The following is a 12,317-nucleotide window of genomic DNA, read 5'->3' as shown; positions in this document are numbered from 1 at the left end:
AAAGGGTCAGCCCGGCCCATGAGGGTGCTGGCCTGGGACTGGGCCCAGCCCGTGGATCTGGCTTCTTGCTGGAAAGCCACACCGTGGTCACTTCACTTCACTCGCTCTTGTCCCTTTGCAACCTCATGGACTGCAGCACACCAGGCCTCCCTGTCCATCGCCAACTCCCGGAGTTTATTCAAACTCATGTCCATTGAGTCGGTGATGCCATCCAACCATCTCATTCTCTGTCGTCCCCTTCTTCCACCTTCAATCTTTCCTAGCATCAGGGTCTTTTCAAATGAGTCAGCTCTTCACATTAAGTGGCCTAAGTATAGGGGTTTCAGCTTCAGCATTGGTCCTTCCAACAAATATTCAGGGCTGATTTCCTTTAGGATTGACTGGTTTCATCTCCTTGCAGAACCAAGGGACTCTCAAGAGTCTTCTCCAAGATCAGTTTGAAAGCATCAATTCTTTAGCTTTTAGCCTTCTTTATGGTCCAACTCTCACATCCATACATGACCACTGGAAAAACCTTAGCTTTGACTAGACAGACCTTGCTGACAAAGTAACATCTGTGCTTTTTAATAAGCTATCTAGATTGGTCATAGCATTTCTTCCAAGGAACACGCATCTTTTCATTTCACTTTCACACCCTGGTCAGCCCTAAGGAATGGGTGCTGCTGGCTGAGCAGAAGGGACTTGACAGGCCAGCCAGGCGCCTTGAGAGAAGCAGCAGGCGCTGGCAGCCCACACCCAGGGCAGCGGGCGGAGCACAGGGCCCACTGAGGCCCACAGCCAGCATCTCACACCCTCACCCTGGGGCCGCCTGCCCAGCACAAGTGCTGTGTGCGGACGTTTCCACACTTCCCGGGGCAGAGCCAAAGCCGACGTCTGGACATGGGACACCAGATCTGCCGCAGCCCCTTGTGCCGACCTCACGCTGGAAATCAGAAAATAAAGACGAAGCACATGCCATTCAGAACAAGTGTACTTTTATCGTGGGTTAGAAGTCCCGTCTGTTGGGCTGTTAGAAGTCCCGTCTGTTGGGCTGGGAGCCGGTGAACATGCCCCCCAGCCTTGCCCAGCCCTGTAAAGGCAGGGGCGGATCCCTGAGTCCAACGTGTAAACACCACAGCCAGCCAGGAGCCCGAATCCCCATGAGGTCAGGACGCCCCGAGCCCCTGCGTCGGGCGTGTTCACAGGCTGTGATCCCGAGGCTGGGCTGTACTGGGCTGTGCCCAAGACTGTCTCTGATCATATCGCAGGCTCTGGGCCAAAGTGGCCTGGGGTGACCAGATGCCCAGGACCCCGAGGAAGCCCTTGCAGGGCAGCAGGAGAGTGTTCAGGCTTCAGGAATGTAGTCATTTGATTTGATTTTCTAGGAAGAAGGAAGAAACTCGCCGAGTGGACAGGATCCCCAGAATCACACCGCCCATTTATTCCTACGTGTTCCAAACGGTGATCCAACAGGAACCAGGCGAGGAGCACAGAATCAACGGCAGAGCACCAGACGCCCAGTGGCCACCCCGAGCAGCTATGAGGCCCCGAAACATCCTGGCCCTGTGGCCCACCGGCCTCTGTCACCAGCCCGGCCCGGAGCACGTGCCGCCAGCTGAGGGGACACCTCACAGCCAAGGTCAGGGCCCGGGTCTTGCCGACAGGCATCCTCACGGACAGCACATATCAGCCTCCTGGGCAGCGCCTACTCGTGAGCCATCCCGCCCTAGGAGGGGGCCCAGATGGGCAGGGGGTGAGCCTCTGTGTTGAACACGTAGGTGTCCAGGCTCAGCAGGTCGGGGTCGTCGGAGAAGAGCAGATACAGGTATTTGAGCGTCTCTCCCAGAAAGAAGCTCTCCATCTTGTCCCTGGGCTGGGGGTGGCGGGGGTCCTGGACGTTGCTGATGGAAGAATAGCCGCCCGAGGGGACCTGCTCGAGAGCCGAGGCCACAAATCACGATGCTGGCTCAGCCCTCTGGAGGGCTGCCAGCCAGAGGCGCGCACCCCGGGGCCTGGCCCACCCCAGAACACACGGCCCCCCAGGGCAGGGTGTGGGGCGGAGAGGACTCCAAAGCCCAGAGGGAATGGCCCCCTGGATGTCAGCCATGGTTCCCTCCAGTGACCAGACGCCAAGTGCCACCTCAAAAACCTGTGCAGGCCTCAAAAAGGCCCCAAGGCCACCCAAGGGGTGTAGAGTCCACCTCAGGGGCCACAGGGCGAAGGTCAAGTCGCAGCCCTGCCAGGGTGGGCAGTGGGCCCTCGGCATAGCAGGGGGTGGTGCGGGTTGGGGCCCCCGGCCTGGGGAGTAGTGGCTCAGAGGTCACCGACTGCTGGATGGAAACACGCTGCCCAAGCCACATGGAGGACCCAGCAGAGACACGGTCTGTGCGCCTCGGGCCACTGCAGGGACCCTCCCGACACAGCTGTCCCCCAGACAAGACAGACAGATGCCCCGACCCCCGGGCCCTCACAGCAGGGCAAGGCCTCCCAGCGCAGCCCCTGGGAGGTGACAGTGAGGCCCTGGGGACACGGTGGGGGCTCACCCGCGTGTAGGTGTTGAAGCTGTGCAGGATCTCCCAGCCCCAGTCCTGGTACTTGCGGTCGCCCGTGAGGCGGTACAGGTAGAACAGGCTCTCCACGGTCTCGGGCCGCAGCAGGTTGTGTCTGTCGGCCGCCTGGGGAGGCACATGGGCTCAGGAGGTGCCTCCCGGCACTCCCATCTGGCCCAGCCCTGGGCCCAGCATGGCTCACCTTCACCTGAACGTCCTTAACAGCCTTCGTGTGGTGGAGGTTGAAGTGTGCGATCTCGGGGCTCAGCCCCGTCTCCATCTGACGGTACATCTGGTAGCAGGTGTCCATGAGTGCCTGGGCCAGCTCCATGTGCTCAGCAGGCAGGCCATGGTGGGCACCCAGAGCCAGTGTCCCCGGCAGGAAGCACACCAGGTGGTCCTGAAACCACAGCGTCACCTCAGCAGCAGGTCCAGCGCCGTCAGGCCTCAGACAGGGGACTGGGCTGCGGGCCAAGCACCTGGGGCCCCACACGGGCAGGGGAGCAGCTTCTGGAAGGACCACCTCAAAGGCTGACAGAGCCCTGGCTGCAGGAGAGCAGGACGGGGTGCAACTGGGAGTGGGGGTTCCCCGAGAGCGTGGAAGGAGAGACTCGGGGCAGGGCAGGGGACCTGGAGGAGGTGGGGGCTCCGGGGTGGGGGCCCTGGCACCCCACAGACCTCAGCTCCTCCTGCTGCTCTCACGGGACACCCACATCCACCCGGGACCGCCCCGCTCCACGGCCAGGATCACGAGGTCCCCCCCGGTCGTCCCCACTCAGAGCCATCAGACGTCAAGCACAGAGGCCGGGTCCCCACGCTGCATTGAGGCCGCATCAGGGAAACACCCTCCCACTCACCATCTTGGCGCTGAAGCGGCCGTGGTTGAGCTCCCCCACGAAGGTCAGCTTCCTGGGCTCAGACCTGGCGAGCAGGTGCTTCCTGATCCCGTCCACGGCTTCCAGGTAGTCTTCCAGCAGCCTATGCAGACCAGCGGGGCCTGTGTGCTCTGGCCAGGTGGGCGCACAGCCCTCAGGTCCACAAACAGGGCTGACCCCGAGCTCCTGTCCCCGTTCTGGGATCTATGAGGCCCGGCCCTGCCAGCCCCATGGGGTCAGCCTGAACCAGCCTGCGGGCTCCCAGTCAGTGACACTTCCTGGGCCACAGTCACCCCCAGGCTTGAGGCTTGAGAGGATCCCAGCACCCCACTGGGGTTTATCTCTTTTATAACTGAACAAGGAGCGACCAGGCTGCTCCCTGGGAATGTGTGAGTTTTCAGTGTCAAAGTGCTAAGCGTGAGGAGGCCCACATGGTCCTGGCTGCCTCCCGCCGGAGCCGACGACCGAGCAGCCACAACCCCAAGGAAGACCCCTGTCTGCCCACCCCGGTGGCCGGTCCTTGCTCTGCATATAGGATGAACAGAAACACCCTTCCCCACAGAGGGCCCCGCCACCCCGAGCCCAGGGGGCCACCCCGAAGGCAGAGAAACAGGCCTCACTGCCGCTCCTTCTTCCCGCCCTGGATCCACTGCTTCAGCAGGTACTCGTAGTAGCTGTCGGCCCTGGCGCCCAGGGTGAACACGCCCAGGTGGGTGAAGCTGCCGCTGTTGGTGTTGATGAACATGGGCACCAGCCCATCCAGCTTCCCGTGCAGGGCATGCACACGTCTCGTCACCTCCTCTGCGGCCTCCTGGGCAGACGGTGGGGGCGGTGAGCAGGTGAGCTAGGTAGAGGGGCTGCCGGCAGCCGACCGCGGGGCTGAAGCTGTCCTCGAGACCCTTCCCAGCCCTGAGCCAGGAGGACAGGTCAGAAGCAAGTGGCCTGTGTGGTGTGACCACGTCCCAACCTCAGGACGGCACAGGCCCCTCACGGCAGTGCCCGGCCGGGGACCTGCTAGGCCTCCTACACAAAAGACACGCGGCACGTGGACACACACACGGCAACACACCACTGGTTAAAAATCAAACCCAACTGGAGGCACCATCACACCCCCGTGAGGAGGGACAAGTGACAGCTGGATGGCGGACAAAGGCACGTCTGGACAGGTGGACCCAGCCCGGGCCCCCCCCTGCCAACGACCCAGCGGCATACCAGCTGAAGCTTGGCAGTCATCAGCCCAGCAACAAGTCCACTGTGTCAGGGATTCTCTAAGCTGAGAAAGGAAGGATCCTGACTGGTCCTGCCACCTTGAGACAGCAGGCTCACTGGCCACCCAGACTGCAGCCACGGCAGGAGAAGACGCCACTGAGCACGGGGAAAGCTCCGCACAGCCTACCTGGCTGCCCAGGCTGGTGGAGTGACAAACGGGAAGTCGGTGAACAGTGCTGGGGTCGCTTGGGTGGGGGGGACAGTTCTAGAGGGGGACGACGGCCAGACGCGTGAGCACAGACAGCCACGGTTACGGGAGACGGCGGGACCTCTCGACACAAACATCTCAACAAAAACGAGATGGGGTGAGCGGAGGAAACAAGGAAAGCTCAGCGGATGCCGACACGCAGACAGACCCGCCACAGGAGAGGCCCTGTGGAGGCAGGTGGCAGACGCTCCTGAAGACAGAGACAACCAGAGCCAGCCACAGAGACAGGTCCGCCATCCCTCCACACGCACAGTCAGTGCCGCGAGCGGGAGCCAGGCCGGCACCCCACTCCAGCTGCCCACCCGGGACAGCGTGTGGGCCCCGTCAGGGCGCCACAAACGGGACGACGACGACGTCACCTACGCTGACCTGGCTACGAAACCCAGAGCTCCAACACACCCCGTGGCACTCAGCCACAACACAGCAGGCGGCCCTCGCCACTGCAGGAGGGCACAGGACAACAGCAAGTGGACAGCAGGCCATGCCGAGCGGCAGGACAAGCCGTCAGCTGTCGGGGCCCCGCAGGCCAGGCACAGGACTCGGCCTCCAGTCAAGGCCTCTCCCATCTGCGCCTCTGGCATCACCAGAAAATGCGATTCTGCAGGAGAACGTGGGACAAGAACCAACACCGACGCGAGTCTCGTGGCCCAGCACCCACAACCACGCAGACCTGCACTCGCCTCCACGAGCCGGAGACGGCCCCGCAGAAAACCCGCACCAGCCGGGGGCAGAGCCCCCCCATACCTGAAATTTCTTATCCCCCGTGAGACGAGAGAGCTCTCGGAACTCCAGCTGAATGCTTGTCACCTCAGCCACCGTGCTGTCAGAGGTCCATCGGGGTGGGTGAGCAACTCCAGTGCCAATGTTTACATCGGAGTATGGAATCTTAGAGGGTGTTCGGAAGGCAGGCATTAACCGATTTCCAAAATCCTCCTGACACACAACACAGCGATGAGTCAACGATTCCTGCTGCTCGGCGGCCTTGTCTCCACGACACGATGGTGAACCCAACACCCCTTTTCATCTAATTCCGTGGACAGACCCGAGTATGCTGGCTTCACCTGACCCAACCCTGGCCAGCTACAAAAACCGAGCCAGACTCAATTCATTCAGAATGACCTCACGGGCAGGCAGCAGGCTGGCACAATGCTGCTTCAGCCACCCACGTGCTCGGAAACAGACGCCAGAGCGGGAGGAGACAGAACCGGAAACAAACGCCCGCCACAGCCTAATCCCGTGAGAAAAGCATTGACTGCTGAGCACTTGAGACCCCAGTCCCCCCAGGAAGCGAGCAGACCCGACGCCGGGACACTCACAGCCTTCTTCAGGAAGAGGATGTCCCCAGACAGGTGGAAGGCACTCAGAAGCCCCCCCAGGATCCGGATTGTGCTCTCAAACAGGTTGACGTCCACATCTTTCTGAAACAATAACCTCTTCGACACCCAATTCCTGGCTTCTTGAAATTCTGCCACGTGGAACAGCAGAGACACAGGAACAAATGAACAGGCCAGCCTTTCCTGGCCGGGCCCTCAGGGCTCTGCACACCCCGGCAGGGTTCCGACATCACCTCCTCACGCAGGAGGGGGGCCCAGGAGTCCTCCAACCGCACAGAAAACATGGGGCCAGCGTGCAGCTGGGGGAAGGCTGTGCAGCGTGAGCACAAGTGCTCAACGTCAAAGCCACGCTACAGAGAAGCACGAGAGAGTGAGTGGCTGGAGGCCTGCAGTGCAAGTGTTAGACGGAACAGGGCCGTGCGCGCCAGTTCAGAAATACCCAGGACACGCCACCCGTCTCACCCTGTCTCCACCGACAAGGCCTGAGGGAGACTCGGGGCGCGGCCGGCCACCGCGTCGGATCACGTGCCGCCTCCCCCCACAGGGCCCTCCTGACCGCCAGAAACACGGGCTGCAGACGCCCCTGGACTCCACCCTCCACCACGCTCGGCGCTCTGCAAGAGGCGCAGGGCGCACAGATGTGCGAGGACAGAGAGCTGCCCGCGGCCAGCACAGCCACGCTGGCAGCCAGGACAAGGGGAAGCACAGCCCAGCAGGACACAGCGTGTGGTCGCCTCCCAGACCAGGCGCGCTCGGGCCCTAGGGTCACGCGCGGCGAGCTCGAGCCCACCACAGGGATGGGCAGGTACCTTTCTTTAGCCCCAGAATCCACATGGTGTCCAGTGCGTCGATCAGCGTGAGGCCGAGGCCAAACCACTCGCTGAAGGACCTGGTCAGGGGCTTCAGCTCGTCGTGGCCCCAGGCGAACTTGCGGTATCCAGCCCACGCGTGGAGGAAGGCGTCTACCACAGCCTTCTGGCGCTCGTTCTGGGGGGCTGGGAGGAGGAAAGCAGGGTGTGGGCACCCAGGCAGACCTGCCCTATGGCCCCACAGCGAGTGAGCCTGCCGTGGGGGCACCTTAGGCTGCAGTGAAGGCCCAGCTGAAGATGCCACCGGCCCAGGCTGGTCAGCCTGCACCAGGTCCCAGCAGGGACCCCCCTCCAGGAAACAGCGAAGGAGCGAAAGCGGAGGACCCAGTGTGCCTGGTGTGCAGTCTGGCTTGTGGACATCAAACGTGACGGGCGCTGGTGACCCGGACAAGAAAACCTTGTCTGACCAATATAGAAGGTCCTTAATAAGCTAGTAATAGAGCTACCATGTGACCCCGCGACCTACTCCTGGCTATAGATCCGGAGAGAAACAGGACTGAACGGATCCATGCCCCACAACGTCACTGCAACACTGTTTACAAAAGCAAGACACGGAGGCGACCTAAACGTCCACCAACAGAGAAACAAAGAAAGAAAACGCGTTACATGCAGACAGCAGAAGCTCACTCAGCCACGCAAAAGAGTGAAGTGATGGCATTTGCAGCCACATGGGCGGAGCTTGCAACCGTCACAGTGAAGGAAGTAGCTCAGACAAAAGACAAGTATTCTGTGACACCCCTTATACATGGAATCTAAGGAAAAATGATACAGGTAAACTTAGTTGCAAAACAGAAAGGGACCCACGGACGCAGAGAATGAACTTACGGTGCCGGGGGAGTGAAAGCGGGGAGGACGTAGTTAGCAAGTCTGGGCAGCCTCGTCTACACTGCTCTACTCTAAACGGGCAAACACAGCATCTACCTCACAGCACACGGACCCCTGCTCAGTGTTACACGGCACTCCACACACAGAAAAGCGTGCAGTAGGATGCGGACGTGTGTGTACGGTTGAGCCCTTCCCCTGCTCATTTGAGACTGTCACAACACTGTCAGTCACCTCTACTAGAATACAAAATAAAAGTTAAAATGGCTGCAGCACCGGATACTGAAAGACATCTGTCCGGGAGACAGACGTCGTCACCAAAGCTGTAGAGTGCCTGACCCACAGGAGCCTGGTCCACCTGGGTGTCCAAGGCTGAGCCGAGCTTTCGAGGGACAGCAGGAGCTGCACAGCCACCCCAACTCTCAAGCGTGTCCTTTGCTGCGACACTCGGAACGAGCAGCAGCTGAGGCCGGAGGCGGCAGGCGGACCTTACCTGGGTTGGCCTGAATCCTTGCTGCCCTCGGGGAAGGCCTGGCAGGGAGCTCTGCCTTCTTTCCAGGAGGTTCAGTGCCCTGCTGTGGCTTGGTCCCTGCTCCCCTCCAACTACAGGGAGAGAAACGTGAATGCTCAGAGCAGGGACAGAGGTGTGGATGCCCCAAGGCTGCCACCGAGCTCAGGCTCAAACTCGCACGCTCCCCAGGGGACCGCGAATGGACAAGCCACAGACACCCTATTCCGCGAGGGCGCACGGTGTGAAACACAGGAAAACACTTGTTAGCACTTTGTCAAAAAAAACAGAAAACACTGGTTCCCAAGATCAGACCATCTCTGACGCTCCCGGTACCTGAGGCCGTCTCTCTGCGCCTCTGCTCCCCAGCCAGCCTCGCCCACCACCTCTGCCCTCCTCTGGGCCCGGTCCTGCCTTCTCTCCTGGGGGTCTCCATCGGGCGCTCTAATCTGCAGGTTGGGGGGTCCTCGTCGGAAATGCCTTTGGGGCTTCTGGACAGAGACAAGAGTCACTCGTACAATGATTCCATCCCGCTTCTAGGACGCAGCCCGTCCCATCAGACCTGGAGCCACATAGGGAGCGCTGTGAACTGGCTGAGCAGCTGCCGTTTCCTAGAGGAAATGCTTTCCACTTTTCATACGATGCGCAGCTTTGGGAGGAGCCCCTTTCTTGTCAGATCCTGGCTCTGACTCCCTGATGGAGGCTCTGCCGATGGGTGAATGTAGCCCTGGAGAGTCAGTTAAGCCCCTGGCCAGAGCGTGTCTGGGAGTCAGACCCTAAGGGGAGCAGGGCAGGGATAAACCACCCCATCCCCGTCGATGGAGCCACAGAGAACACTGCCCAGGCCTGCACCCGGGACTCCCACCTCAGCCTCGGAAGGCTGCGGCAGAGGCGGCCGGTCAGTGACAAAGCGCCGTGGGAGGCCGCACTCATCCTGGCTCCAGCCCCCCAACAGTGGCTGTGATAGCAACTCCTCCAGCTCCCAAGGACACAGACCCGTGAATGGAAAAGCCTCTGGCGGCAGCACCCACGGACACCTTGGGGGAGGATCCGTGAAGACACCCCCTTCCAAGATCCAAACCCCACCGAGCCGGGCCCCCAGGTCACGAGAGTAGGTGCGGCTGAAACAAAGCTCCATGGATGAAGCAGGTCTCGGGGACGAGTGCCGGCATCGGACCCAGAGAGGAGGTGCCAGCGGACTCAGGATGCACAGGGGCCCCGAGACTCGCTCCACAGGAGACGTGGATGTCCACGCCTTCATCCCAGGCCCCTCCTGGACCCCAGAGTCCAGGTCATGGATGCTGAGGTGTGGAAACGTGTCTCTCGGAGGAGAAACAGCCACGTTCTGCTGTCACGTGACCGTGAAGTCAACACACAAGAGTGGGCACAGAAGTGACAGAAGGAATGCTCTTGGCTCTAAAGGGAGAAACCGGCTCTCTCACACACAGACCTTCCAGAGAGACGGGGTGAGAGCAGGCAGCCTGTGGGGCTTGAGGCCGGCATCAGTCCCAGAGCCTCTCCCTGGGGGCGCCTGGGCACACCTGGACACCCCAACCCGCAGGAGCGTGCACCTGGCACAGAGCACCCTGGGCGCTCAGAGGCCGGCCGCCCTCCTGGGGTGGGACCTGCCCTGGCTCTGGCTGACGCCTCGCCCTCTAGTCTCCACGTGCTACCCCGCCCTCACTCGCCCCCCTGGACGGCTCGGGGTTCCCCAGGACGCGGCCTCACCCCTGCCCCCACCCCTTCTGGATGGCAGGCACCACGCACCTGCCAACTCCCAGTCCTCCCTGCTGACCCCACTGTGATGCGGAGGCCCCAGAACCTCTGTCTGGGCAGGTCCAGAGTGGAGCCCCCGCCTGACCGCCCCCAGCCAGTAGCTCCCAGAGAAAAGGGCCGGTCTCTCTCACCTCCCAAGGACCCGGAGCAGCAGATGGGCCAAGAGGACAGAGGACAGAATGGCCCTCCTCCTCTCTCCGCGTCTCCTCCATCCCCCCAGCCCAGAGCAAGGAGTCTCAGGTGAAAACCTCAGACACACGGCAGGAAGCAGGATTCTTCCCAGTCCCTCTCAAACAGCCCACGCTGTGCTGAAGCGCCTCTGGCCTGGACCCCAGTTGCGACTCCACCTTCAGTTTACTCCAAGTACCTGAGGCGACAGCCCCGCCATGGCCTCCGGGTTCTCAGCTGCTTTCTGAGGAGCTGGCAAGACGGGAGGATTTGCTGGTCTCATCTGCCCTGCTGCCGCCGACCTGCTGTCCACAGCTAAACAGGAGAATCTATTTTATCTCCAATACGCCTCGAGGCCCAGAGGAGAGTCAAAGGGCGCTGGAAACAGCACCTACACAGCCAGCCCTCCTGGAAAAGGACAGGCTGGGGCCTCCGCAGAGGGCAGGTCAGGGAATTCCAGAGTGGCCTCAGGGAAGCAAAGCCTGCCCATAGCCCCCGGCAGCTTCTGTCTTTACCCCACCACAACCCACACACTTGGCCTTTATCTTTCCACTTCGAGGAGGCCCACGGTGGCACACGGGCCATTCACGGGAGCCAGCCGCGGGCTCTGCAGCTTTCCTCCTCCAAGGAGCCACGAGCAGAACCCAGGAGGGAGCTGCCCCTCCTGCCGGCACCTGAGCTTCCTTCCCAGCACTGCGGTGCGTGTTAGGAAGCGCCTGCAGCGAAGCGCGTGCAGACTCCGCCTGTACCCTCGGACCTGGATCTCGGTGTGAGACGGCCGGCCGACAGGCCGCTTCTCACAGCAGACGTCTGGGAAACAGTCATACACGGCAGATTAACAGCCACCTTATAGCGGGGTGCTGGGAACATTCTAGGCTTCTCCTTATCTCACTTCCCGCCAATGCGTTGAAGTCTGGGCCTCCTGCCGCTGCCAGATCGCTGTGCCACCCCTTAGTCAGCCCTCAGGACACCCGAGGATCATGCAAGCTGGTACCTGTCCACTCGTCGGCCACGTGGACATAGGACAAGAGGCCGAAGAGCATCACGACCACCAGCAGGAAGAGGACCACCGTCCGCTGTAACCTCGACAGCTGCTTCCATTTCTGACAGACAGAGAACGACCATTTTACTGAAAGGAGCACACGGAGCAATCTCTCCCGCCGTGTCAGACTCCGGGAGGATGAGGAGCAATTCCCGAGGCCCAGCGTGGGGCTCTGCTGCTTCTGAACCGGGGACGTTTCCTCCAAGCGGGGGCCGCAGGCTGGAGCGGTACTGCAGCCGACACCCGCACCGGCTTCGTGGGTGCTAGTGACTCGCAGCGTCCCACTCCGTTCGAGCCCCAGGGACTGTAGCCCGCCAGGCGCCTGTGTCCATGCGATTTCCCGGCCAGCACACTGGAGTGGGGAGACACCTCCTCCTCCAGGGGGTCACCCCGAGCCAGGAATCGAACCCGCGTCGCCCCTCGACAGGCGGGTTCTTTACCGCCGAGCCACCTGTGAAGCCCCAGCGGTCGGAGCTGGAGAAAGGAAACTCCACGCAGACACCGTCTGTGCCCACAGTGGACGGCCGAGAGGGACCCGCAGCCCTCCTCGCCTGGGCCCCGCGAGGCCGGCCGCAGTCGCGCCCGGTCCCCAGACCCCAGCCCGGGGAAGCGCCGACCCGGCCGCCCGGCCCGCCCCTCACCCGCCAGCAGGAGCGACGCCTCAGGCCCTGGCCGCCATCGTAGCTCCGGCCGGGGCTCAGCGTCACCGAGATGAAGTCCCGACGCGCCGGCGCCGGCGGCGGGTACATGACGGCCGCGGGGGCCCGAAGGGCCTCGCCTTCCGGCGGCGTCAGGAAGCCCTGCTTCGAGCCGGGCTGAGAGACCAGTTGGTCTGAGTCGGGTGTCCGGCCATAGCGGCGCCGTCAACTCCCCGCCCATCGCGCCGCGCCGCCAATGCGCCTCTGCCGCGCCTTCGCA

The 12,317-nt window shown here is 62.0% G+C and overlaps 1 protein-coding gene across 1 annotated transcript; it reads right to left on the bottom strand.

The window, feature by feature from the left end:
* Positions 1–957: 957 nt before the first annotated feature.
* MAN1B1 (mannosidase alpha class 1B member 1) lies at positions 958–12,267 on the bottom strand. The gene is made up of 13 exons (XM_027556927.1): positions 12,041–12,267; positions 11,352–11,460; positions 10,557–10,672; positions 8,750–8,904; positions 8,399–8,508; positions 7,024–7,209; positions 6,197–6,345; positions 5,625–5,813; positions 4,024–4,214; positions 3,386–3,506; positions 2,731–2,928; positions 2,523–2,654; positions 958–1,909 (listed from the first exon to the last, which is right to left on the bottom strand). The coding sequence occupies exons 1-13, from the start codon at positions 12,146–12,148 to the stop codon at positions 1,706–1,708; spliced, it is 1,968 nt and encodes a 655-aa protein (XP_027412728.1). The 5' UTR covers positions 12,149–12,267; the 3' UTR covers positions 958–1,705.
* Between the last annotated feature and the right edge of the window lie 50 nt (positions 12,268–12,317).

The sequence above is a fragment of the Bos indicus x Bos taurus genome, chromosome 11 (assembly GCF_003369695.1).
Source record: "Bos indicus x Bos taurus breed Angus x Brahman F1 hybrid chromosome 11, Bos_hybrid_MaternalHap_v2.0, whole genome shotgun sequence".
In the NCBI taxonomy this organism is placed as follows: domain Eukaryota; kingdom Metazoa; phylum Chordata; class Mammalia; order Artiodactyla; family Bovidae; genus Bos; species Bos indicus x Bos taurus.
Note: the sequence above shows the minus strand (reverse complement) of the source record. Positions and strands in the feature narration are given on the sequence as shown.